Here is a 24,564-nt window from a genome sequence, read left to right on the forward strand (position 1 = left end):
CTGGCCGCACACAAAGAGTTGTGGTCAATGGCTCGATGTCTGGCTGGAGACCGGTAACGAGTGGTGTCCCTCAGGGATCGGTGTTGGGACTGGTCTTGTTTAACATCTTCATCGCTGACATGGACAGTGGGATTGAGTGCGCCCTCAGCAAGTTTGCCGATGACACCAAGCTGTGTGGTCCGGCTGATACGCTGGAGGGAAGGGATGCCATCCAGAGGAACCTCGAAACACTTGTGAGGTGGGCTGATGCCAACCTTATGAAGTTCAACCATGACAAGTGCAAGGTCCTACACCTGGGTCGGAGCAATCTCAGGCACAGCTACAGACTGGGCAAAGAAGAGATTCAGAGCAGCCCTGTGGAGAAGGAATTGGGGGTGCTGGTCGATGAGAAAATGAACATGAGCCGGCAGTGTGCGCTCGCAGCCCAGAAAGCCAACCGTATCCTGGGCTGCATCAAAAGGAGTGTGACCAGCAGGTCAAAAGAGGTGATCCTGCCCCTCTACTCTGCTCTTGTGAGACCTCACCTGGAGTATTGTGTGCAGTTCTGGTGTCCTCAACATAAAAAGGACATGGAACTGTTGGAACAAGTCCAGAGGAGGGCCATGAGTATGATCAGGGGACTGGAGCACCTCCTGTATGAAGATAGGTTGAGGAAGTTGGGGCTGTTCAGCCTGGAGAAGAGAAGGCTGCGTGGAGACCTCATAGCAGCCTTCCAGTACCTGAAGGAGGCCTATAGGGATGCTGGGGAGGGACTCTTTGTCAGGGACTGCAGTGACAGGACAAGGGGTAACGGGTTAAAACTTAAACAGGGGAAGTTTAGATTGGATATAAGGAGGAAATTCTTTCCTGTTAGGGTGGTGAGGCACTGGAATGGGTTGCCCAGGGAGGTTGTGAGTGCTCCATCCCTGGCAGTGTTCAAGGCCAGGTTGGATGAAGCCTTGGGTGGGATGGTTTAGTGTGAGGTGTCCCTGCCTATGGCAGGGGGGTTGGAACTAGATGATCTTGAGATCCTTTCCAACTCTAACTATTCTACGATTCTATAATTCTATGTGCTAACCGGAAAATGTTACGATTTACATGGATTCTGATGGACTCAGCTCAAAATTATGAAGACAGTGATCCAATCCCTGTGTTTGGGCTAATTACAGTATGATAAACAGAAGGCCCAAAGGAAGAGTTGAGCACAACAACTAGGATTCACATGCTGAGTAAAACCGTACAAATTATTCCCACTAAAACCCACAGATATAATGCTATGTTTAGCTGAGAAAAATTAGGTTATTGCCCCAGCTTCCGCCTCTCTTTGCATCTTGTCTCTATGGAGGTGCTTTTGGAATTAGCATGCTGCCTGTGTGGGCTCCAGAAGTGACACATATCTGAACCTTTGGGTAAGAAACCTTGGTCCCCCACCAGGACCAGCTTTCACTAGCAGACCTTGCACTTTGGAAGAAGCTGGCTCTTGACCCTCCCTAACTCTAACGCACTTGGTCTTTTACCAAATACATGATGAAAAATTATGTTGTTGAGGGGTGCAGGTAGCTTGTGAAGGAGACAAGGTTTCCTGCCAGATATGAAAGCTTGTGTCCTGTTATGTGGGCTCATTCTATGAGTAGTTGCAACGAGACCTGAGGCAGCCTCTGCTATGAATAACCCTGCGTGCTGCCAATCCAGGCTGGGCAACACCCTGCACCAAAAACATTGGCCTGATTTTGTTGCTGCTCCCTCCACTGCCAACGTAGCCAACTGCTCACTGGTGTGAGGGAAATGAGAACAGAGAAGTGATTTAAACTCAGTAAAGTGCATCTTCAAATGGCAGAATTCTTTACGTGGTTAATCCCTTTGAAAACAATGGGAGTTTGAAGGTGATATTTGGGATGTTTGGGAGGAAACTGGTTTGGTGTCTGTCTGCATCTAAAAATATAAAACATCTGACCATAGGTGTATAGCGCTACAGTAAACATTGCTTACTTCAGTGAAGTCTCATGCGGTGAAACTTTAATCACAGCATTGATGTTTTCATCCTATCTCAGCTTCTTTTCTGGAAATGGTTTGGCTTTTCTCCAGCAGGACTTTGTTGAGAAATGCCTGAGCAGTTAGGACATTTCTGAAGATGTATAGTTTCTCTTTTGACAGCAATAGACACCTGATGAGAAATAAATTCAACAGCTCTGAATATTATTCTCTGTGTGGATGGCTAAAAGGAATTAATCAGCCCCTCCCCACTTGTGTTGCCAGAGTTATGCCTTCAGGGAACTCCTTTGACCCTTCATGTGGCTAAATCCCTCCGTGTCCACAATTTCTCTGAGATTCCTTTCTCATTTTGCCCACAACTGCTCAGATTTTGCAGAGCATACCAGCAAACTATGAGACAGAGCCATGCCCTATCCTTACAGCTGAGCAAACAAAACCCATCCTCCCTTTGTGTGCCTCTAGCCCAGTTTCTGTGTGAGCTGTTTGCTGCTTGACCAGCTTTGGGAACCTCTTTTTCTTTCCCTAGTGTCATGTTTCTAAGGTTCATGTGTTCCTCAGTACTGGCTGGGCTGAGATTGCTAGTTGTATGTTACTCTGTTCTCCTATTCCTGACCTCAGAAGGGGTGTGGAAGTATAGGCCTTCCTTGGACCTCTTCTTTCTGTTGGGACATGGAAGGCAGATGAAAACCAATTTAAGTCAGGGAAGGCTTTAATCTCTCAAACCATTCCCTGCTAAAATAATTAGTGTTGAGTATTATCAAGAGCTAACGAGTTCAGACACGTTCCTGACATAAGAAATGAGAATGTCAGGGCAGTCCAATGTGTGCCCAAACCCTTTCTTCAAACCTGTTGGCTACTAAAAGAGAGATTTCCTGGGCTATGGTCTTCAAGCACCTTTTGCTTTATAACAAAAAAAGTGCTTTGTTTGGGTGATTGTTCGTTTGTTTGTTTGAAATATAGTTTATCTGTTGGAGCCTATTACCCCTGTGAAATGCTCTGTACAAGCAGTACAGAGAAGGGCAAGGGGCATAATCAGTGCCAAGTGAGAGAGATGGAGCTTGTCTGCTTTATCTCTTTGTAAGATTGTATTCCATTCCCTGAGATTTTGGCTGAGCATCTGCCAAAATACTGTAATTGCGTGGGGTCAGCAAACATGGCATAAGGCAAATTTGACTCTGTGCTACCTTTAAGTCCGTCTTAAACCTCTCATCAGGTAGATGGGACTGGCCCAAGTCTGACATCAGAACAACTGGAACACTGCTACCACCTGAAACATCTGGAGATTGTTACAAATATGGGCAGAGTGCAATGCGCTCCTAGCTCCCACCAGCTCTTTCTCAGTCTAACATACTGGTCACCGGAGAGGCCTTGCTCAGAAATCTTTTTGTATTTCTTGACTCTTTCCTCTCTGCTTGCACTAGAGATAATCCCTCTTGTGCAACTTCTGTGCTGCAGAGCACTCTCTGTGGGACCCATCATCTGAATCCTTTCCCCCCTCATATTTTGGAATAGCTCCAATTAGGTGAAGGTGATTCCTTCTGAGGGAAGGTGGGTCAACCAGTGAAAACAAACAGAACTTCAGAGTGGTTAAGCCACATCCAGACTTATCCGGGCTCGGCTGGCTTCATTTCTTCTACAGTGCAAAATGGATAACAAAAATGACCGCTCTGAAAAAGTCAGATTTCTCTGTTATGATGAATTCCAGTTTCAAATCCTCCTTTTATCATAAGATGATTATGGTAAATAAGCTTCCCCTTTAGCAAAGAATAAATCATCAAATAGGCTTTGTTTGGTGAGATCTTTGGCAAAGGAATGTAAATAAATAAGCTAACTGAATAAACTTCTTTATCTGATGTGCTGAGCAGAAAAGCAGCAAAGTTAATCATTTAGGAAAATAAGCTGGTCTGCTGTGCTTTCTTCAATAACAGACCAGGAAGAGTCTAAGTGAAACAATCTGCTCTAGTTTGCTGACCCTGAACTTTTTGCTGTCCCACAAACCAGGAGAGATCATGTTTATTACTCTGGAAGCAATGTAATGCGCTCAAGGAAATGTCCTTCAGTCTAGATTTTTGATCTGTTTCTTTTCCTGTGGACTTGTCTACTTCCCTTCACAGGTAGCTCCTTGCAACAAAACAGAGATCTCTTACAAAGCTAGCTGCTGTGACTTCTCTTGTACCTGGAAGTAGTATACACATGGACAATAACCTGAATTTGCAGTGTCTTAAACTTTGGACTCCATGTTTCTATATGATCAAGTTCAGATGTGTATCCATGTGATCATACATGGATATCAGTCCACCTTTGCTCAAAGAAATCAGAATGTGACTGTCCTGATCTTCACCAGAGGTTTTTATTGACGTACATGGATTTTAAGTAGTCTGACATTAATCTGCCTGGAATATGAGCCTATAAACCAGGTACAAGTTGTACAAGCTAACAAAAATGTGTGTAGCTGCTGTGGAAAGAGAAAATAATGCAATTTGGATGATTTTTGGCATGTAGAAACAGCAATTCCAATCAGTTTATCAGCAGACTTAGTTCTCACCTCCATTTGTAGTGGCCTGAGGCATGATCATTGCTGTAAAGTATGCTACCATCCTTTACTTTCTTCCTTTGCTTATGCTGTATCTTTTGCCTTGGCACTCCAGGGCATTAACATCTTATGGAGAAATTTAGCCTTTGGCTTCATAGATGTAGACATGCAAGTAAAAAAAATGAAAATCGGTCAATGAAGAGCTCTCAGTTGTGAATCTCTTTGGCAAGCCAGACCAAGATAAACTTTCGACACTCTTGACTCATCATTCTCTGCAGGTCCTTGATCATTAAATCTCTTCTTTCTCCCTTCCCATAAATGCACTGGTAGATGAAAGACTGCATCTGGTCTTGCATCAGGACAGCAATATTTCAGCATGACATTGCTCAATCAGGAACGTAGTGTTTAGCACCTAAATGATGCATTATTAAAGATAGTAGTCTGTAGTCTATGCAAATGCGCTTGCTTGTCCTCAAGCCATGTAAGCCAAATGGCTTCCTATTGTTTCCTTGTTTCAGAGTGTCAGTGTTTTGGCATAGTTGCATTTTTTCCCCTTTTGGAGTGTTTGGCATACAAAGTCAAGATTGCTTGGAATTCCTCCTGGGAGGAAAGTATCTACAACTTTTAATAATAATAAAGATAGGACATGTGTATGTCAAAATACCAGCGCAAGGTGTTTCCGACAACAATCAGACCACAGGGGTTTGACTTATGGAACAAAGACATAGGACCTCAGTTCCTCCTCCTTTTCATCTGCACATCTGACCACTATAGGCTTCGAGAAATCTCTTCTGTAATGAGTATGAGGGCCATGAAGGCAATTTTGGGTATGAGGAAGTTTTATTTACCCCAGCCACCTCCTAGAAGATTGGCTTTTAGCTTCTTTTTTTTTTTTTTTTTTAAATAATCACTCAAGTGTACATTTTCTTTGGTCTCTTAGAAGTCAGCTTATTTCCTGTGCTGCACCGAGACAGACAGAGCACATACAACAGGTTCCTGATTCTTTCTCCAAGAACACAGTGCAACACATAGATAGGTTACAGAGAGCTGAAATTGGTATTAACTTGCTGAAATCTCTGTTTGTGGACCCTATTGTATGGCATTGATATTTATTCTACACAGCAGCCTTTGGCTGTTTGACTCATTATGTTGTGTCTGTAACGTGAAGAAGGCAACCAGGCAATAACTGTCAAGGTGCAGAATAATTTCTTTCAAGGATTTTGTACCTAAGATGTGCTGTCCATAACATCTTATTTGTGATCTGTACATTACACCAGTACCTCCTATTGATTTGAATGTTGTTTTCCTTTTATATGTCATTTGATAGAATGGTCTGTCAAAACAAAACTGGGAAAACACCATGTAAATAAGAAAGGATCTGCTTTTGCATGTGCCTGTTATGCCATTCCACTTTCATCTTGCCATAAATTTGAAATTGAGATTGTTCTATGTATAAAATATGATGAGCAGTTATTTTTATCTCCAGTACTCAGCACACAGCTTCCCCTATTTCCCTGTGCCCTGTGTTGTCCTGCATGCGATAAGGACAAAGACTGGAGGAGATTTTCAGAGTGTTGAATGGGGTGCAGAGTTTATCAGTTTTCCTCTGCCTTTCATACATTTAATTTCCACAGGGAGAATATTTTACAATTCCATGGAGAATTAATTCCTGATAGCCTTGAAGAGTTATTATATTTTAATCCATGCAAGATTTAAAATAAGGTAGTAAGCTAGCAGTATTGACAGACATGTTGGGTTTAAATCAAAATGTCTCACAGCTGTGATTTACTTAGTGATATTTGTTGCTGAGTTTTGAAAGATTTCATTTGGAATAGATTACTGAATGGTAAATATGGTGATGCTTTGATGATGTTTTTAGGTTTCATGCAATACATTACAAAATTTCTGTACAAATTGGTTAATATTATCTAATTTTGCTCCACTTTAGGTGATGCATGTCTGCAGAGAAAACTGAAATCTTCCAACAAAGCTGCTACCCTACCCAGGCAGCAGGGTTGGCATTACCCATGTTTTTTTCAATTGCTTTTCAAGAAGCCCTGATTTTGCATAAGCAATATAGTTGTCTTCTCTTCCTCCATCTGGCAGTACAAGAAGGGCAGAAATTGCAGGCAGAGAAATAATATCAGACTTCAGATTAACAGTTAAATGTGCCTTTCATTCAAAAGCAGCTCAGCCTTGAGATTTCTCGGAATTCATTGTCTCTCTCTTTTCTGTTTATGTGTCGTCTCTGATTTACATCCCTCTTCTTCAAACTTCAGTGTCAGGGGTGATTTATGAGTGCAATTTTCTGTGTAATATTCTGCAGCTCTAGTTGGCAAATCCCTTCCCTCAGCATGGGGGTGTGTTCTTTGTTACGCATGGAAGAGGCACACAACTCTTAAATTTCTTTCAAAAGACAATGTTTAAAAAGCTTTTTGAATGGAAAAATCCAAATCCCATCTCATAATAATCTATCTCATAATTATACATGGTTATGTTACTTGTGAAAAACTGCTCTGGCTACATGGCATACATACATCCATTATGTGATGGATCCATCTAGAGCTCCTCAGACTGCCATAGATCAGTCTGTTTAACCAATCTCTTGCTTTTAGCTTGAAACAAGTTCTTACATGTCTCTGAGCAAAGCATGTGAGTACAGCTGCATTGATGTACTGGGGACTGCTTATGCCAAAATTTAAGCATGAGGTTAACGAAGGACTTCTGAGGTTTGTTAATTTTCTGTTATGTATTTTTGCCTCTTTTAGGGTTGAAGACATTTTATATGTTAATAGAATCCTTCTTTAAGTTGCAAAACTTGGTAAAATCTAACGTGAAATGTTGATGGCATCAGCCTTATACCTTCAGTGAAGGCTTTGCATTCACTCTGGTTTCTGAAAGCTTAGAAAGGACTTGAGACCCATTAAATTCTGGTACACAAGTGGCTGATTCTTTGGCTGCTCTGTATGATTTGTAAATCTGCATTTACAATCCGAATAGGTATTTGCCAGCAAATAACTCCCACATCCATTCAGCAGCACATGTGTTAAAATTCTTCCCAATAATCAGTGCAGTACCCAGGTTATGGACCAAGAAGAGGCCCTCCACAGACCACTTACCCATCAGCCCTTTCTTAATTAGGACTTGGGTGATCTGGAGCATGGTTTAATCCCCGAGCTCTGCTCTATTTCCTGTCTCTCGCATTTTTGTAACCTAGAACCACTGCAGAGGAGGGAACATGTGCTCCATGCCCTACAGTGCTTTTGATTTTCTGTCTCTTTATGTGCTTTAACATACTCAGATATTAGTGTTTTATCGGTACCAGCTGTTGATTGCAGTGAGTGCTTTAACTTCTGCATAAACTTCTACTATTACACATCCTGTTATGCTCTCTGCCATGGACATCTCAGCAGTGTAATGTGAAAATTATCTGGGTTTAGTTGAGAAATAGCCTTTATATGCACAAGCGTTTCCAGGAGAATTTGGGTTGTCATAAAAGTGGCTCTTTACACCCCCATACTTAAGTGGGGAAAGGAGAAATATCTCCCAGATTGCCACATAGCTGACCAGTCTCCTTATGCCTATGAATAACTAGTGGGTACATGTCACTGAAATAGGAAGTGTGGCTTCTAGCAAACTTCCTATTTTAACGGATAAACTTGAGTAGTTGGAAATTGTGAAATCTAGATGACAGATTGCCAAACCTTTTTCTTGTTATAGGGATGCTCTGCAAATAAAACTTTTGACTGGGGACTGTCAAAAGTCTCTTCTCTTGGTAAATTTTCTTATTCTGAGGGAATATCCAGTGCATATAAAATTGCCCAAATATTTATTTATCACTTGTGATTCCTCATTCTTTTTTTATAATTACATTGACTTCAGTGCTTTCTCTAAAAGCAGCTTATCTATATACATGATTTTCCCCTCGCTTATTTTGTTAAAAATCAGAAGTAACCAGAGTCTCATCTGCGCAACTCAGGACAAGAGCTATGAAGGTGCCATGGATTTAGCGTGTTGTAAAACTGGTGTAGGATGATTGTGATCTCTGTACAGAATTGCAGATGTACACATTTCTGTTTATCACAGACAAGTAAGAGTTTAATAATCAACAGGGTAATTCACAAATAATGACAACACAGTCAAAGGTGCACAGAGCTGACAGCGGTCTTAACAGGTCTTGTTTCAAGTTCTTCTGGGTCCAGGAGAGAATGAAGACGTAAGTATCTGGCATGTCCTAACATGAAGATTTTATGCTGTTCAGTTTTTACTGCTTACAGAAATAACTCGTGCATTGACAGCTGGACTTGAGTTTCTATGGGTGTGCTAATACAAGATTTGCTGCTAGAGGCTGTTTGAGAAATGTTATTGTCCCTGCAAAGAGGTGTCTGGTCACCAGCTGTGTCACTGGTTTTGCTTGGGAGCACTCCCTGGGGAGGTGAGGACTTCTCTTCCTGCCCCATCTTCCTGGCCTTTATTCTGCTCCCTGTGTGTCATCACCACCCCTAAAACCCTCTGTCCTTTAGCTTCCTCAGGCTCTGAGCCTCGGGGTTTCCCCCTTTCACATCCTTGCTGTCTCTCTCCTCCCAGCTTCACTTTGTTTGTGGTGATCCCTCAGAACATATCCTGCACTCACCTGGACGGACTCCCTGTGCCCTGGATATCTCAGCCTTACCTAGCAGGGCCGATAAGAGACTGGTGACTGCCAAAATTACTCCCAGTGCCTGTCCTGCCTTTTCCCTGTCCCCTCAATCGTGTGCCCCTTGTCTCCTGCCTGGAGGCTGGTGCCCAGACTGCAGCCTCCAAGCCCCATCCGCCGCCTCCTGCTTTCTCCAGGCACTTTTCTCGCCGCCCCCGTGGCCCAGATTCAGATGGCCTGAATTCCCTGCAGCCCGGTGCTTCCTGACTGCTGCTGTGAGGCTGCTGGGGCACGGAGCCAGGAGGCTGCCTTCGCCAGGGTAGCTGGTGCAGCCACAGCCCCCAGGCCCTCCCCGCGCAGCACGGCTGCTGCCAAAATCCACAGATTTATCCTTTCTTTCCTGATGCTGGTTAAGAAAAAAGGAGCACGGTCGGTACTGATCTGAGGGGGTTGGCAGCTCCAAAAGAGCGACTGTGTTTGCTGGGAGGCTGACGCCCCTGCTTTGCTTACTGAGAGGGGGCTCCTGCCAGCTGCAATGGAGGTGCTGCCCAGCAGAGGTGATAGAAATACTAAGAATAAAACTTGCTTGCTCCTTCATTATTATACATTTTGCTCTGCACAGAACTGATGCAGACTTTTAAATCCACGAAGCAACTTCTCTTCTGCACTTGTTGACCTACCAAGGCTTTGGTAGTTTATTTTCACTGCTGCTGTGAGTAGGACTGGTACAGTGACAATGTGAAGGAGAAGTGATACCAAATATCTGCCTTTCTGAAGACGAGGCCAAAAGGTAAGAAGACAAAAGAGATATCATACAAGTATGGCCAAATAGGTCACTACTTAATCCAAGCACATTCAAAATCATCCTCCACATTATTTTTGGTAGAGGAAGAGAAGTAGCTATCCTGGTACTCGGGAAGGCAGGGGGGTAGTTACAGCTGAATAAACATAACCTTTTTAGGCACCAACACAACTCATAAAAGACACCTGGTTACTATGGAAACCCCAGCAAAAGCTTCTCAAACAAATGGGAAATCAGTACTACTTTATATTTGGCAAGCTCAGCCTGGATGGGTGGGAGAATATGGCATATCCAAACCTACCTCATCTCTCTTCCCTGGGATATTTACTGCTGCCTCAATTTCACAAATCATTAACACTGCATTGCTTCAGGTTTATTGCATTTCATGATGCCATTTTAAAATACTTGTGAAGGGGATAATGAGCCAGTTGCACTGAGAGCAGAAGTAGCCTCAGCTGAACCATCTTTGGTGGAGCTGTACCACTGTGTCTGCACATTCATCTCAGTTCACCTACATAATCAGAATAAAAATGACTACCTAAATAACAGTACTGCACTGCTGGGATTATACAGTAAGCAAGTACGTAAATAAATTTCCCCTTCAATTTACCAAAACACAACACTGAAAGGAAATCAAGGACCTTTGGAGATATGTGGCCTGCATTTTGCCAGTATTTGAATGAAACAACTTTGCTGTTGCATTGCTGCTACTTTAACAACCATGCTTTAGGCAGCTCCCAGGTAAGGAATATAGACCCAGTACTTTAGCTGCTCCTGTACCTATCCAAGGGCGTTTATCTGCCATTTAGATGCAACTGTAATTTAAGCTGCTTCTCGGTACCCTTGAACCCAGCAGATCACTGAGGCCCCTCAAAATCTAGGTCTCTCTTGTCAGCATTTGCAAACTGCCAATCATCTGACGCTGTCCCTAGCTACCCCTTGCCTGCATCCCATAGCCAGATATGGTGCTGGAGGCCCAGCCTGGCCATGTCCTCCCCAAGCAATGCCTACACCACAGCTTCCCCACAAGTCTCCAAAGCACACACCCTGCCATGGGAGCTGGAAATCTTTGACCTGGGTATTGACTCTGCCATGTTTATAGGACATAAAGTTGAGATCATGCCATCCTATCTAGCTTTGCCAACCACAAGAGATGAAGTTCTACATAAAAATATATTTATTGCTAACTTGAATGTTACAATAATTGTCAAATAAAACAGTTTGAATTACTTGGATAATGTACTTTGTGTTGCTTAGGCACAAATGTTTTTTTTCAGAAAGATATCAGAAAACTCATACAGTGTACCTGGTGTCTTTCATCTAAGCAAAGATGGTGCATTTGCTTGGAGTGAGTTGACGACATATTTAAAGTAACAAACATATTTAGATTTTGAAATTATGTTATTAATTACAGCACTTTACAGAACAATTTATTAATTAAGCAAACTCACTCTGCAAAAGCAAATCCAAGGTAACCTGAATTCTTATAGAATAAAAAAGATGTGTTTAATGACTTGTGTAAGCTTTGTAAACTTGCGTAATCAGAAAGAGGATCTTGGAAACAGGACTTGCAAAGTCTGCACAATATTTGAGGAAGCAGCACTTAAATAACTGAATGACTCTTTTAGTCATGTTTCAATGAGAAGTAACAGTGCTCCCACAGCTAAATGGAGCTTCTGAAGCCAAATAATTCATTGGAACCAGCAATTAGACAATTTTGGTTAATTAAAAAGGCAATGTCTACAGTTAAAAAAAGTAGTTTATTTTATTTTTCAAATGCAGAGGAGCCATGTTGCTATAAACACCTTACATTAGGGTATGAGATAGTGCAAAAGGAAGACAAACTCAATAACTAGGAGCTATTAAAGAGAGAAAATATCCTGAAGTCACTGGAAACACTTCAAATTTACTATGTGAATAAAAGCGAAATTGGTCCTATTGCATCAAATACTCCCTTTTGAAATGCAAGAACTCCCTTGGGTCCAGTATTTCCATGCTGTGAGCACAAAAATGAAGGAGACTGAGAGAAGTGGGACCAACCTGCATAATGTATTGCAGTCTTCGGAAAGAATTGTCTTAATATGAACTCATTACAAGAAGAGAAACTCCACAATTTGGCACAGTAAAAGGAAAATTAATAGAAAAAAAATCCGTATCTTCTTACAGGCACATTCTGGAACGCAGTACATCCTGGAAATACAAGTTCACACTATTTATTTAAGCAAAAGCAAAAGATCTCTGGCTGGGAGCAGGATTTACCTAATGCAGAACATCTTAGATACCAAATAAAAATTATTCTTGGATTAAAATATTAGAAAGTCTAGGTAAAAATTACCTCATCTTAGTGAGATTTTGACATGAAGTCACCCAAGTTTAATTGATCATTTCCTGATCAGGGCTCTGGCTGGTGCCCTGGCCACCCCAGCAGTGCCTGGTCCAGCTGAAAAGAGATATTCCCTCAGAGGTGTTGTGGGGCACGTTTGAAACAGCAAAAACAGGGCTGAATTTCCTGGCATGGGCATAACGCCTGTGATGCTCAGGTATGCCTGGAGACTAAATAAACCCGAGCAGAGTGGCTCTGCAGCTATCTTGTCCCTGCAGTGCTGCTTGCTGTCTTGGGAAGGGGTAAGGCTTGGGGAAGATGCCTTATCCCACTGTGAGGCTCATAGAGCTTTTTAATCAACCAGTTTGATTTCAGAAATTTGCTATCAAGCTGCTCCTTTCCACCTATAAGCATATTCCTACCTTCCTGCCATGCAGCCTCAGCCTGAAGGCTTATTGCATTCCTTTTCTTCATTTTCATATCCATTTGGAAATTGACTAAGTGACTGTTTCTGCTTGTTCGTTCTAATAGCATACCATCCATTTCACCATAAACACAGATTTCTCCACCAATTGTTTGTATAAAAGTCATGTAAACTAAGAGAGAAGCAGCCTCCAGTTGTAGGGCTGGTCTCCTTTTGCTCATTGTAGATCCTGAACTTCCTTTGTGTCCAGCTGCAGATGACAGCCCAGGTTATGCCTGTTCCCAGCTGGTTCAAGCAGTGGTGGGTGGTGGATTTATCCGTATGGGAAAGACCAGTACTCTGAGTTCACCTGAGGAAGAACAAGGGTTTTAGAAAATGTGCAGGAATATAAGCATCAGTCAAAGAAACAAAGAGGGTGACAAGGACATGGTGTTTGCTCAGTGAATGGGAAGGGGAGAGCTCTGGTGGGTCTTGGTCAGGAGCTGGTGCAGGATTAGTGCTTCCCTTCCAGGAGACAGGAGGCTGTTGCATCAGTAATGAAGCTGCAAGACTTGAATTGCTCTAATTAGGCCACCACTGCTAAGGGATGTACAGGTGAATTTCTTTCAAAACAGTCTTAAAGTTGATGTTCACTGACCAGCTGCAGCTTTGCACAGATCCTGCAACGCCTGTCAGGGTTTTGGTCCTCGAGACTGGCCACGTGGCAGAGCTGCCGTGCAATGGTCTTGGCTTCTTTGCAGGTGATGCCTGGCTTTTTGAGGAGATGTCCTTAAATATTGCTTTGCTTTGCTATTTAAAACACTGAAATGATATCGCACTTGCCCTTATGCACCCACAGCGGGTTTGGGAGCCTGGCCTTGCAGACTGTGGGGTGTGGTGGTTAATGCTCAGGACAAGCATGACACATGCTCCTCTGTTTTTTTTTAACAAATATTCCTGGCAGCCGGGCGTGAGGCTCTGCTCAGGCGGCCCCGGGTCAGCAGGGAGGGCTGGGGTGGCTTTTGTGCCTGGAAAAATGTTCTTTGGTGCAGTTCAGGAGCCTGCAGAGACTGTCTCTTTTCTGTGGCATTTTTGATCTCCACAGGGGAGAGAAATGCCTGCATGTCCCTGCATAAGCTAGGGGCAGAGCATGTGCATGTCCTTGTGAGCGCTGGTGCAGAGCCATGGGAGAGCCCTCACCCCACTGCTTCCCTCAGGGTCAGTGGCTGCACCGTGCTCCTGGCACTGCTCCCTCCATTGTGTGTGGCAGCTGGGATGCAGCTCTGCCATGTCTTAAAATGCGGCCCAGGCACCGAAAGTAATTTAGGTACTTCTGGAGGTTTTGCCTTTAACCTCTTGGATAGCAAAAGGGGACTCAGGTCTGGGGTTTTGCCTTTTACTGCTGAAAGGGATGTCGTATGCTGGTGGAGGGTGCTGTTAGCAGAAGGCTTGTCTGGAGCCTGTAAAGAATTGCTCTCTCCTGCCTGTCAGGCATTGCAGAGTGGGTCCATCTAAACAGATGGAAACATAAGGTGAGATTATTGTGAGGGTGATGTGAATGTTGAGATTCATACAATATTTTAATAACACTGACAACAATTTTCCTTATACATCTGTGTGGTGGCTGGAGCTGAGACCAGCTCTGCCATGGTGTGGCTCAGGTAAGCTGCAGTGTGGGTGTATCTCAGCGGGTTTGGGGGGATGTGGGTGGGTATGTGCTGTGGGACGTGCTGTAGGACAGGAGGAAATGAGCTTTTGCACCTCAGCGTTTGGAAACAGCGTGGACTGCAAGTGCTATGCCCTAATCTGCTGCTCCCTTCTCTTTCAGGTTTGGGTGGCAGGCATGGTTTTCTGCCACTTTGTGGCTCAGGCACGAGGAACTCAAAGTGCAGCTGGGGCCTGGGTTGGGCTGCCACTGATGTGAGGGCAAGTGCCATGCTGCTTGGCATAGGTTCAGCGGGGCTGGGGCAGGTCCCCACCGTGCTGTGACCCCACTGCTCCATCTGCACCCCAAACATAGCACCAGAGGTTCAGGCTGTTTGTGGGGAAAGGTGGTTGAGATGCTCCACAGGGTATTTTACTGCCCCATAACATGACAATGTGGATCCCAAAGCCTGTCCTTGTCCTGTCCTGTGTAACACCTGAGCGTGGCCTTGACTCCAGCGTGGTGTAGGCTCCACAGCCACACCGGGGCTGACAGGGCAGAAGGAACCCTGGACCCAAAGCATCGCTCCCTACCCTCCGTGCCCCTTCAGTGCCCGCAGCAACCCGTGCGCGGGCAGGGTCTTGCGGAGCAGGGTTCAAACCTCTTGCAGAACAGGAGGAAAAAGTTCCGGGTGCTGTGAGCGGGAGGCCCCAGGGCAGGCTCCCCGCAGGGCCCCCTCCACCCTCCCGGGCAGCGCACATTGAGCGCCAGCGGGGAGTGGTCACCTCCGCCCGGCGGTAGGACGGGGACCACCGGGGCCCCTGCGCGTCCCCTGGGGGCACCCCGCAGGTGTCGTGTGTCCCCCCCCCCGAAAGGGTAGATGCAGCACCACGGGCTCCGCCGAGCGGCTTCGCACGTGGTCCCCGCCGACCCGCGCCCGACACGCGTGGGCGGAGCGGCGGGCGGGGCGGGGAGCGCAGCGGCACGGGGGGAGCGCGCCCGCAGAGAGCTGCGCTCGGCGCCCGCCCGGCAGCGCCTCCCGCCGCCGCGGCACCATGTGGCAGCCGGCCACGGAGCGGCTGCAGGTAGGTGCGGGCGGGGGGGGGCCGAGCCCGAGGGGCTGCCCGGGGAGGGCGACGGGAGTGGGGCCGGCCGAGCATCACCCGCCGGTACGCGGAGTTTGTTGCAACTTCTCCCCCTGCCTCAGCTGGAGAGTGGGTATGTGTATGGGGGGGTGTCGGGGAGCGGGGACAGGACACACGCACACAGACACGCACGCACACACTGTGCGGGAGGCGCTGCCCCGGCGGCATCCCGAGTCCCGGCTGCCGCTGCCTGGCGGCTCTGGCGCTCCCGGCGGCGGCGGCCGCTGACACCCCGGCCCCGGGAGGCGGCGCGACTCGGGGGATTCCGTTGAGGGAAGCGCCGTTTAGGGGTTTCTCCCCGCGCACTCCTCAGGTGAGGGGCCCGGCCGCCGCCTGAATCCGCGGTGTGGGGAGCGGAGAGGGGGGTGGTCCTCGCTGCGGTCGCACGGGACCCGCAAAGCGGGGTGAGTGGGACGCAAAATCCCGCAGCAGCCGTTTGCTGCCCCCAAATCCACAGGTCCGGATGGCTCATGGGAACTTGGGTCCCTCCCGCCCCTGTACCGCGCCCCGCCGGGCGGCCCGTACCCTCTTGCAGCCGGTCGGGCTCTGCTAGTCCTGGCTCTGTCTTTTTAATGTATGCTTTTATGCGTATTTCATATTCCGTGTGAAATCTGAGACAGGCAGAGAGTAAGATGAAATAAAACTCACTGTGTAGTTCCTCTGTGTCGAGTTCATATAGTTTTCCAGGGCAAGTATCTACTGAGAGATAACTGGCTATTTTAAATAAGAATTAATGGTCTTAGCAGATGACAAGAAAAGGTGATTATTGCCACTGCAATTCAAATTGAGAATGTAGTTTGATGTCATCAGGCAGAAAATTCAGCAGTTTGATTTTGAGTTGATAGCAAAGCCAAGCTGAGCAGATCCGTGAGCTTTAATCTGCATGAGCCAGTAATGGGAGTAATTCCAGTTCCTAAGAAGACGTACTTTTTCTCTACAATGAGAAACTTGATTATTACTGAATAGGAATGATGTGCCATATCCATAGTTGATGGATTCCAGGGTAAAGACTATGTGAGCGCATTATTGTTGATTTATTTCCCCGTGTTAGCCAGAAACCTCTCTGCACTAAACACAAGCAGCAAAGATGACCTGTGTTAAGCAGTTAATGATCTTGGACTGGTTCTGGAGGTGGGAGTGTTCCTGGGGGGCTGCTGCTGCAGACAAGGACCTGAGGTGAGGCTACACCCAAGAACTGGGGACAAAGGGGAGGTGAGGGAAAGAAAAGAGAAGGGGAAAACTGTGTTCAGTAGTGTTGTGCTGGTCTGGGTCATAAGGACAGGCTACTTGCCCCCTTTGTGGAATTAGGAAGTGTTATAATAACAAGACACTAATATCATAGGTATCTGATACTGTCTTGCAAGAGCCTGCAAGGCTAAAGAGAACTAAGTGCTTATGTTCTGCAGAATAAGATTGTGAGTATAACCTTATTTAGCCACTTTGTGTATCCTGCACAGAGGCAAGGGGTCTTGCCTTAGGGAGTCGGTGAGAAAGGCTGTGTGCTGCAGGAATCAGGGCTGCCTCCGGTGGGAGGATGCTCGCTGGGCTTCTTGCTTACCTGTTGCAGCACAACACAGGTCTGCAGAGAGGGGAGACCGTGCTCCTCCGTGTTGCTGAAGGGGAGCCATGAACACCAAAGTTCTCAGCAGTGGCCACTAACTTTGCTTCTGGCTGGAAGCTCCAGGCATGCTGAGCCTCCCAAAATGCGGAGTGCATGTAAAGGCAGCTCTTACCCAACAGGAGTTGCTGGAGAAGTACATGAAAAGCTGTAGGTGCTCCAATAAAACAAGCCAGAGGGATCCAAGATTGCTGAATTAAATGATGCTCTGGACTTGTCCTAAAATGGGGAGAAGAAAGCAGCCTTGGAACAGCCCATAGTAATTTTGTGTTCACACAAGAGGTTAAATAACAACATAGTGACTGGTGGACAAAAATGAATGCAGTGACTGGAAGGATGTTTGGAGTAACTAGGATGTGATTACGTAACTGAAAGCTGAATCCTAATCCATATACACATGAGCCAGAGTTACATGGGTAATAGACTATCTAATATCCCCAGCGCCTTTGATTTATATTTGTTTTCCCCTCCAAAAAAACCACTTTGAAATCTGGTCAAGTAGCCAGGTCTCCCCTTCTGTCTGTGAGAATCACATGTTGTGCACCACCAGCCAGCCAGAGCTCCTGGCAGCACTGTCTGGCTCCCTGAGGAGAGCTTGTGCAAGGCAATAAATACATGTTTTTATCCTTCTTTCTCCCCCTCGACATTGTAATTCAGTTTCAGGTGTCCCATGTTGCTATCTTTTTCCCTTGATCCCTCTCTCTTGGCACCCAGCTGCTGTGAAACAAATCCTGGTGCCACTAGGGTGTCGAAGGAGGCCCTCTGCTTGTTCCTGGCATCACAAGTCCTCGTCGTGACTGGCAAGCATGTGTTGAGAGGGTGCTGGTCATAGGATTTTGGTTGTTGTGGTGGTGGGTGGGCGTTTGATCTCTGAGTAGAGTAGATGGTGCCTGACAGTCTCTATTCATATATTCTGTCAATATAGGTTATGCCAGGTCACTACTGTAGGATATTTGGGGAATCAATGATGGCAAGTCCAGCCCCATCTTCTATAGGGTTTCCTCTGTGCTGATGTATGTGTGCAAAAAGTGTGGAGCTGTCGTGGTTTTCTTGATGTTTTAATGTGTGAGTTGCATGTGACATAATTTAGACCCAGATGTATCTTGTGTTTATATGTAGCTGTGGCAAAGTGCAGGTCTGTTGTTAGTCCATGCTGTAGCTCTGTAATCAGTAAAACAGTAGAGAAAATATTTTCATCTTTCAGAGTATTTCTTTTGGCCTGGCTCAGTAAGGGAAAGTATGAAGTGACTTTGGAAGTGGATGCTTGTTGGTATGGGTTAGTCCTACCCGTGTTGCTAACCCGTGTGTGTTTTAACTTAAATAGTGGCGAGCATCACAGTGTGAAGGCTCCATTCATGTTCTGACAAAGTGTGCAGTGGTCATCTATTGCTCTCAGGTCTCCTTTTCCAGTCCCATGCAGTGTATGGTAAGGCTGCATGTTCCTGGTCTGTGGCTGTTCGTGTAAAATCTACTTTTGTTCCAAATGTGCTGAGTCCTGTCAAGCTCCATAGTTTGTGCTGAAATTTTTGGCGTTGACTAGATGAGTACAATTCCAGTAGTGAGGTCAGCAGCAGAGCTCATGCATACGCAATAGGAATGAAGTGCCATCAGCAGCTCTGTTACGAAAATGCAGTGAGCTGCAGCATAAACTGGACTTATCCCCACTGCTGTCATGGACACTTGCTGCTGAAAGCTTCATCTGCTACTGAAATGTGCCCCCCTTCCTGAGGCTTTGGTTTCTGGTTTTGCTGGAATAAGGAGTGATCACTTGTATTTTTTTTTTTGGTCACTTTGTTCTCCATTCCACTTCTCTCTAATGGAAGCTTTTCCTGTTATCCTGCTGCTTAATGAAGAAGCCTTGCTGTTTCTGGAAGATATGTTGAATTGAATTAAATGAGTTATAAGAATAAGCTAGAAAAATGTAAATATCCAGTTTTCTGGGATTTTCTTGAAAATGTAATACAGTGAAGCCTGCTTTTTCTTCTGCTGTTCCTTTCCTCTTCTGTGATTCTTTGCAGTTGTATTTTCTCCAGAGTTCGTGGGACAGTCAGTTAAATGGGAAGTTGCGCAGCTGGGGCTTTGCAGGAATATGCGAGTCTCCGGTGTGGTACTTGAGAAGATTGTGATTTTGCAGGTAATATAGGCATTAGCGCTATTCATGCTTAATGTAAAAGAGATGATCTGGGATTTTGTCTTTTCTGAGGATTTTTCCCCTATAATTTCTGTGGCAGCATTCCTGGTTTGTGTTGAGTAAAATGCGGGTGAATGTACTGAACATGCGTGTGCCTTCCCATCTCCTTGCTGGTGCAGTGACCAGGGGGTGCTTCAGGTTTTTAAGACTTGTTCTCCCTGCTTGGAATGCTGGGGCTCCAGTCCAGGGCTTGCTGTACTTTCTGGGCATGGTTTTCATTGCAGTGTTTGCAGTAGACCTTATCAATGGTACTAAGCAGTATGCTCTGATTTTTGGCTTGCAGTCTGTGGCAGCGGCACTGGTTGAAACAATGCCAGAAATCTTCTGAAATCTTTCTTTAAAATTATTTCCAAATGTACCCTCTGTGCTGGGTTCGGGACTTGAGGGGCAAGAGCCTTCACCAGCGCAGCTGGGATTTTGGAGCCGCTGGCCTCGGCGATGTTCCCGTGAGGACTCTGAAGTAGGTTTTGAAAACAAGCAAGATCTTCGAGCAATTTTGTGTGCCTGTCTGAGAGATGGCTGCTATTTGCTTTGAAACCTAAATTTTCCTGGAAGCTTGATGCCAGACATTGTTTCTAGATAATAAATCCCAGTGGGTGCATAATTTCCGAGGTCATGCAGTTTATAAGTCTGTTTATAAGTTTTCCTGCTTCTCTTAACACGTGCGGGTAATAGGGATCGCTACATCCATATAAATTTTACCCTGGAGTGGAAGACACAGCAGTGCTATTGCTGCCTAGCCTCATGCTGTAATGCTAGGCATCCCTGAGCTGAGTTGTGCCCACCAGCCCTCCTTTTGGAGTTGCTCTCGCTTTTCTTCTGCAGGTGGTACAGTTGGTGGGCTCACACAAGTGGGGGGTCAGGTAGCACGGAGCAGATAGGGGTGCGGTGTTGTGGAGCTGGCTTCCATAACTGCATCCTGTCCCCGCCTGTGGTTCTGGGTGGGAAAACACTGCTTCAGATGCTTTTCTCTGGCCGACAGTTGGCTCTGGCCAAGCTGTCACTTGGTTTGTACCATCATCTGGACCCCTTGCTGCCCACCACTGCTCTGCTTCAGGGCTGAACATTCTTGAAGTGGCTTCGTAAGGATGTACAAATGGCCAAGTGTTCATGGTAGGGCATCACTGATTCTCTGCCTGCTCATTTGGAAATTCAATATTCTTACCAAAACCCAACGTTTGAGGCCATTTCTGGGAAAGGATTTAGTAGCAGATGGTTGCAGTGTATTCTCATATTGCTAGAATTAAATTCTTTCATAAACTAGAGTTTTGCATCTCTTCTAATGTGCTGTACAATACTGTGGGAGAGAGCTGTGGGTGGGCAAGATGAGAGGAAGCAAAATGGGTGACGGAGGGTAGGAAGCTTCAGGTCCTTCTTTACTGGGGCAAGTTCGATTCCCTGAACACAGTGACTTTGCCACCCTCTAACTTGTGCAGCCTCTCTGAAGTCTGTGGGAAATGAGTTTGTGTAAGGTTCCTTTACCATAGTCTTTGATTTGTTGGTGTAATTTACCTCCAAATCATTAAGATACAGCAGTAAAAACACATTGTAGCTATTAATGGAAGAGAAAGAAATGAAAGCAGCGGTACTGGGGGTGTTGCTGCTCACCTTCTGGCCTGCCTGCGAGTGCTGCTCTCCGAGGCTTCATAAACACATTGCTAGTTTTGTTGGGATTTGTTACTGTACTCTGTAACTGCATCTTGAATATGCTGATACTTTCAGGTTTTGGGATGATAGACTCTGTTGCTAAATACATGCACATTACATGCATTAACTACTACCTAGTATACATATCAAATATTTTTCCCATGTCAGCAACACTGAAACTCTTCACTAAAGAAAAGTCAGCTTTGGGCAGACTTACACATGTGTGGTGGCTTTAATGTAATCACAGGTGCAATTGCTTTATGTCAAATATTTTCATGTATTCAGACATAATGTGGTTTTAGATGCTGTTGGTGCTTTCAAAAATCAATTTCTTGTCTATTTTATGCCCAGTGTTCGAATGCATGTGTATGTTAAAAAATGCAGTGTACAATCAGTTGAAGGAATAGTTTTCCATTTTTTGAAAGCGTATGGAAAGCCTCCTTTTTAAACCAAACACAAACAGGTTGTAAGTGTAAAGCACACAAACAGCTGTCTAGGAAGAAACTGCTGCGGATGAACACATGCTCCTTCCATGTATAGCAGGACTGATACTATTACTGAACTCTGGTTTCATTAAATATTATGTCAGAAGGAAAAAGTGAAAAGTATTTGAAATTTAAGCTGGAGTCATGTGGATGCAAATGCCCAGGAAGTCTTACAGCCCAATGTTTTGGCACTGTATAGCTTCAGGATATCTTTCAAGGCATCGGATTTTTTGCATTAGTTTGCTGCTATGACTTTACAGCAGTCGGGGATCTTTAAAACAAAGCTCTGTGATTCCAGAAACCTCATCTGGCACCACTTAGCTTGGGCAGTTCCTTTTTTCTACATTATTTATTCTTTGTAGAAAATGAATGGCTCTGGAAAAATGCTAATTTTGGGAAGCATTCTATGACCAAAAGAAAATCAGCATCATTGACTGTCTTGTGGAAGACCCCCTAGGAAATGATCTTAAGAGTTTGTTTATAGTGTACTAGTAGTTTCTGTTTATGAAGCTGACAGACTGTTTGATGGCCAAGAAAATAATAAAAAATAATAATTAAGCAGTGGTTTCCTTGAAGGAAGACAAACCAAAGTATTCAGTCAAAGTAATTCAGAATTTTAACTGCCTATTTCTTATTTTCTCTTTGTCCCTGGTGGCAGCCAGCAGGACACTCAGCACTGGTGTGTCCAGGGTGTCACCATTTCCTTCCAAGCATGATTGTGTCTGCAGCAGACAGACCTTCGGCCGGGTGATGGGAGGTTTGCTATGCTACTGAGGCTTTGTGCTAGCATCCCTGCACACAGAGCAGTATGCTGACAACTTCATTTGCGATTTGGCTCTCTGCATAAAAGATGAGAGTCTGGCCCAGGGACAGGTAAATGTGTAGTGGAAAAGTCTTTTTAAGCAATATTTAGTAATTGCCTTTTTTTATATTTTTTCTTCCCTACAGTGCTTTCACCTATAATAATGGAACTTATTTGCACTTCAGATAATAGCTGGGAAAGTTGCAGGTGATAAAAGTGTTAGTCTTTTGGGCTGTTTCTGAATAAGCGCATCAGAACTCTTTGACCAAAAATTTTAAATGTGGGTGATTGTAAATGTGTCCTGAGAAGATCTAATATGGCTTTCCATGGTTCATTTTTCCTGCTGAAACACTGAAAATGTGGAGTGGCAAATGCAGATCTTTGATGCATAGAAACTGAAGAAGAAGAAAAAAAGTTCTGTATTGCTGGTGTTTGATATTCCTTTAATGATGCTGTTCCAACAAAATTATACACAGTCTTGGAATGGTTAAGTTGATCTCATTGCTCTGATCCTCACCTTAGCAGTTCAGTGATGGCTTCTGAAGTGTTGGTCTTTCTGAAAAGCTCCATACATATTTTCATCAGGAGGATTTAAACGGTAACTGCTTTTCTGACAGAATTATTATTGGTGGTAATAATTCCAGTGTCAATTTGGAAACATAAAAATTTTGCTTTTCCAGCTGTTTGCCTCTGTTCCCTCACAGGCTTCCTCTACTCTGCTGTGCCATGTGCTTCAATGGAGGGGGTGGAAGGTCTGGAGCATGTTGAGGGCCTTTTTTGAGCTGTTTCACTCCCCTTTCACAACCTAAAGTCTGGTTGTGCTTCCAAAAATGTTAACAGCTACATTTCTGACCTGAGTTACTAATTATGAGTTTTACTGAGTGAACTATGCTGCAAATGCAGTGCTGTTCAGTTTGGGATCTTCGTGCTATATCACTGGCACAGTCAGCACTCTCACACTATGCCCCTTCATGGTATTGGGTCTCTGTCATGCCAGACAATTTTCCAGTGTCTCCTCATGTGAAAACATTTTCTCCACAGATATTTGATGGGAGCTGCCAAGAACACTGAGAGCAGTTAGAAAGTTAATTAAGTGTCCTGAAGCTCAGATTTGTGGCCACCTCCTTTATTCCTGTGCCAGGCTTCCTCAGCATTTGAGAGATGGTTATTCCATACGTTTTGTGTGAAGCTTTCAGAATTATCTTGGAGTTAGTTTCCAAGTATTCAGAGCCTCCATTTAGGGCCAGGCTTTTACAGGGTGTGTTTTACCTGGTGGAATGAGCTCTTCTGAAAACTTGCCCGGTCATTCAGTGCCTGGAGAAGGGAAGTGATGTTCAGAACACAAGTGGAGTAGCTGCCCGGAAGGTCTTGCAGTGGGATCTGGTCCAGGCTCCGCTGGGGTCAGTACCAACCTTGAGCCTGACTAGACTGTAGAGCAGGGCAGCAATCCTGCCCGTTGTGCTGTTACAGGAGATCCATTAGTCTCATTTAAAACATCTCTGCATGCTATGGAACTTCTTCCCAAGAGTGTTGTCTGGCTGGAAGCCAGGGCAGAGGAGTTTGGGGTCTGTGTGGGATCCCCATGGTGGTGGCAACATCAAATACATCATCTGGGCCTGCAATTTTCTAGCTCTCCGCTCCCTCCCTGAGTCTGGGTGTTGAGAGACAGAAGGGACGGTCGGACACAGCATTTCCTCTCTGAGCAACTCTCAGCTGCTCTGTGGCTTTCCTTTCTGCAGACCAGCTTTTCTGCTGTCAGGATTAATCTCTGCTTTCTGAGACCTGAAAATGGTTTAGTTTCTTGGGGAGGGGAAGTACTCCTCCTTCCAGTCATTCTGGTTAAAAAGCCAGGCAAACAAAACTTCTTTTATTATCCATCAAAACTGTCCAGTCCAAATTAATATGCTGAACTTATTTTCTAGTGTTTTGTTAAGAAATTTTGTCCTCAGTTTTCCAGTATTTTCTTCTGTTGGGGCGAGGAACACCACAAGAAGAGTTGTGTTATGATGTGCTGGTTCTTCTGTTTCCAGCTTGGAGGTGGAGACTGTAACAGCAAACTTGTTAGAAAAAGATATGTCCGATTACAAAACTAGGGGTTTTAATCCTTTTTCCCCCTCATTTGAGACTATTTATTTAACAGAACCTTTTGCCCATTTTTAGCTTTTCCATCTGGATTTTTTTTTTCATTTTTTTTTTTTTTTTAAGCAGAAAAGTACTTTTTGGAACTTAGGCAAACACCAAGCTGCAGCTCCCTGAGCATGTACCTCTGCCATGGCCCACTGCACAGTGCATCAGCAGAAGATCGCAGCGAATTTCTTTCATCTTTCAGGAAAATGTCAGCTTAAGCATCTTTCTTTTTTCCT

The 24,564-nt window shown here is 44.9% G+C and overlaps 1 protein-coding gene across 4 annotated transcripts in view; it reads left to right on the forward strand.

Annotated features, from left to right (window-relative positions):
- Positions 1-15,265: 15,265 nt before the first annotated feature.
- Positions 15,266-24,564, forward strand: part of PID1 (phosphotyrosine interaction domain containing 1) — a 91,984-nt gene continuing 82,685 nt past the window's right edge. The window contains exon 1 of one of the 4 annotated variants that reach the window (XM_065674957.1): positions 15,266-15,398. In XM_065674957.1, coding sequence (XP_065531029.1) covers positions 15,369-15,398 — 30 coding nt within the window. In that variant the 5' untranslated portion in view covers positions 15,266-15,368. Of the gene's footprint in view, positions 15,399-15,435; positions 15,532-15,670; positions 15,772-19,190; positions 19,211-24,564 lie in introns of those variants that run through there. The other 3 variants (XM_065674960.1, XM_065674959.1, XM_065674956.1) reach the window with 3 other exon arrangements.

The sequence above is a fragment of the Lathamus discolor genome, chromosome 3 (genome assembly GCF_037157495.1).
Source record: "Lathamus discolor isolate bLatDis1 chromosome 3, bLatDis1.hap1, whole genome shotgun sequence".
Classification (NCBI taxonomy): Eukaryota; Metazoa; Chordata; class Aves; order Psittaciformes; family Psittacidae; genus Lathamus; species Lathamus discolor.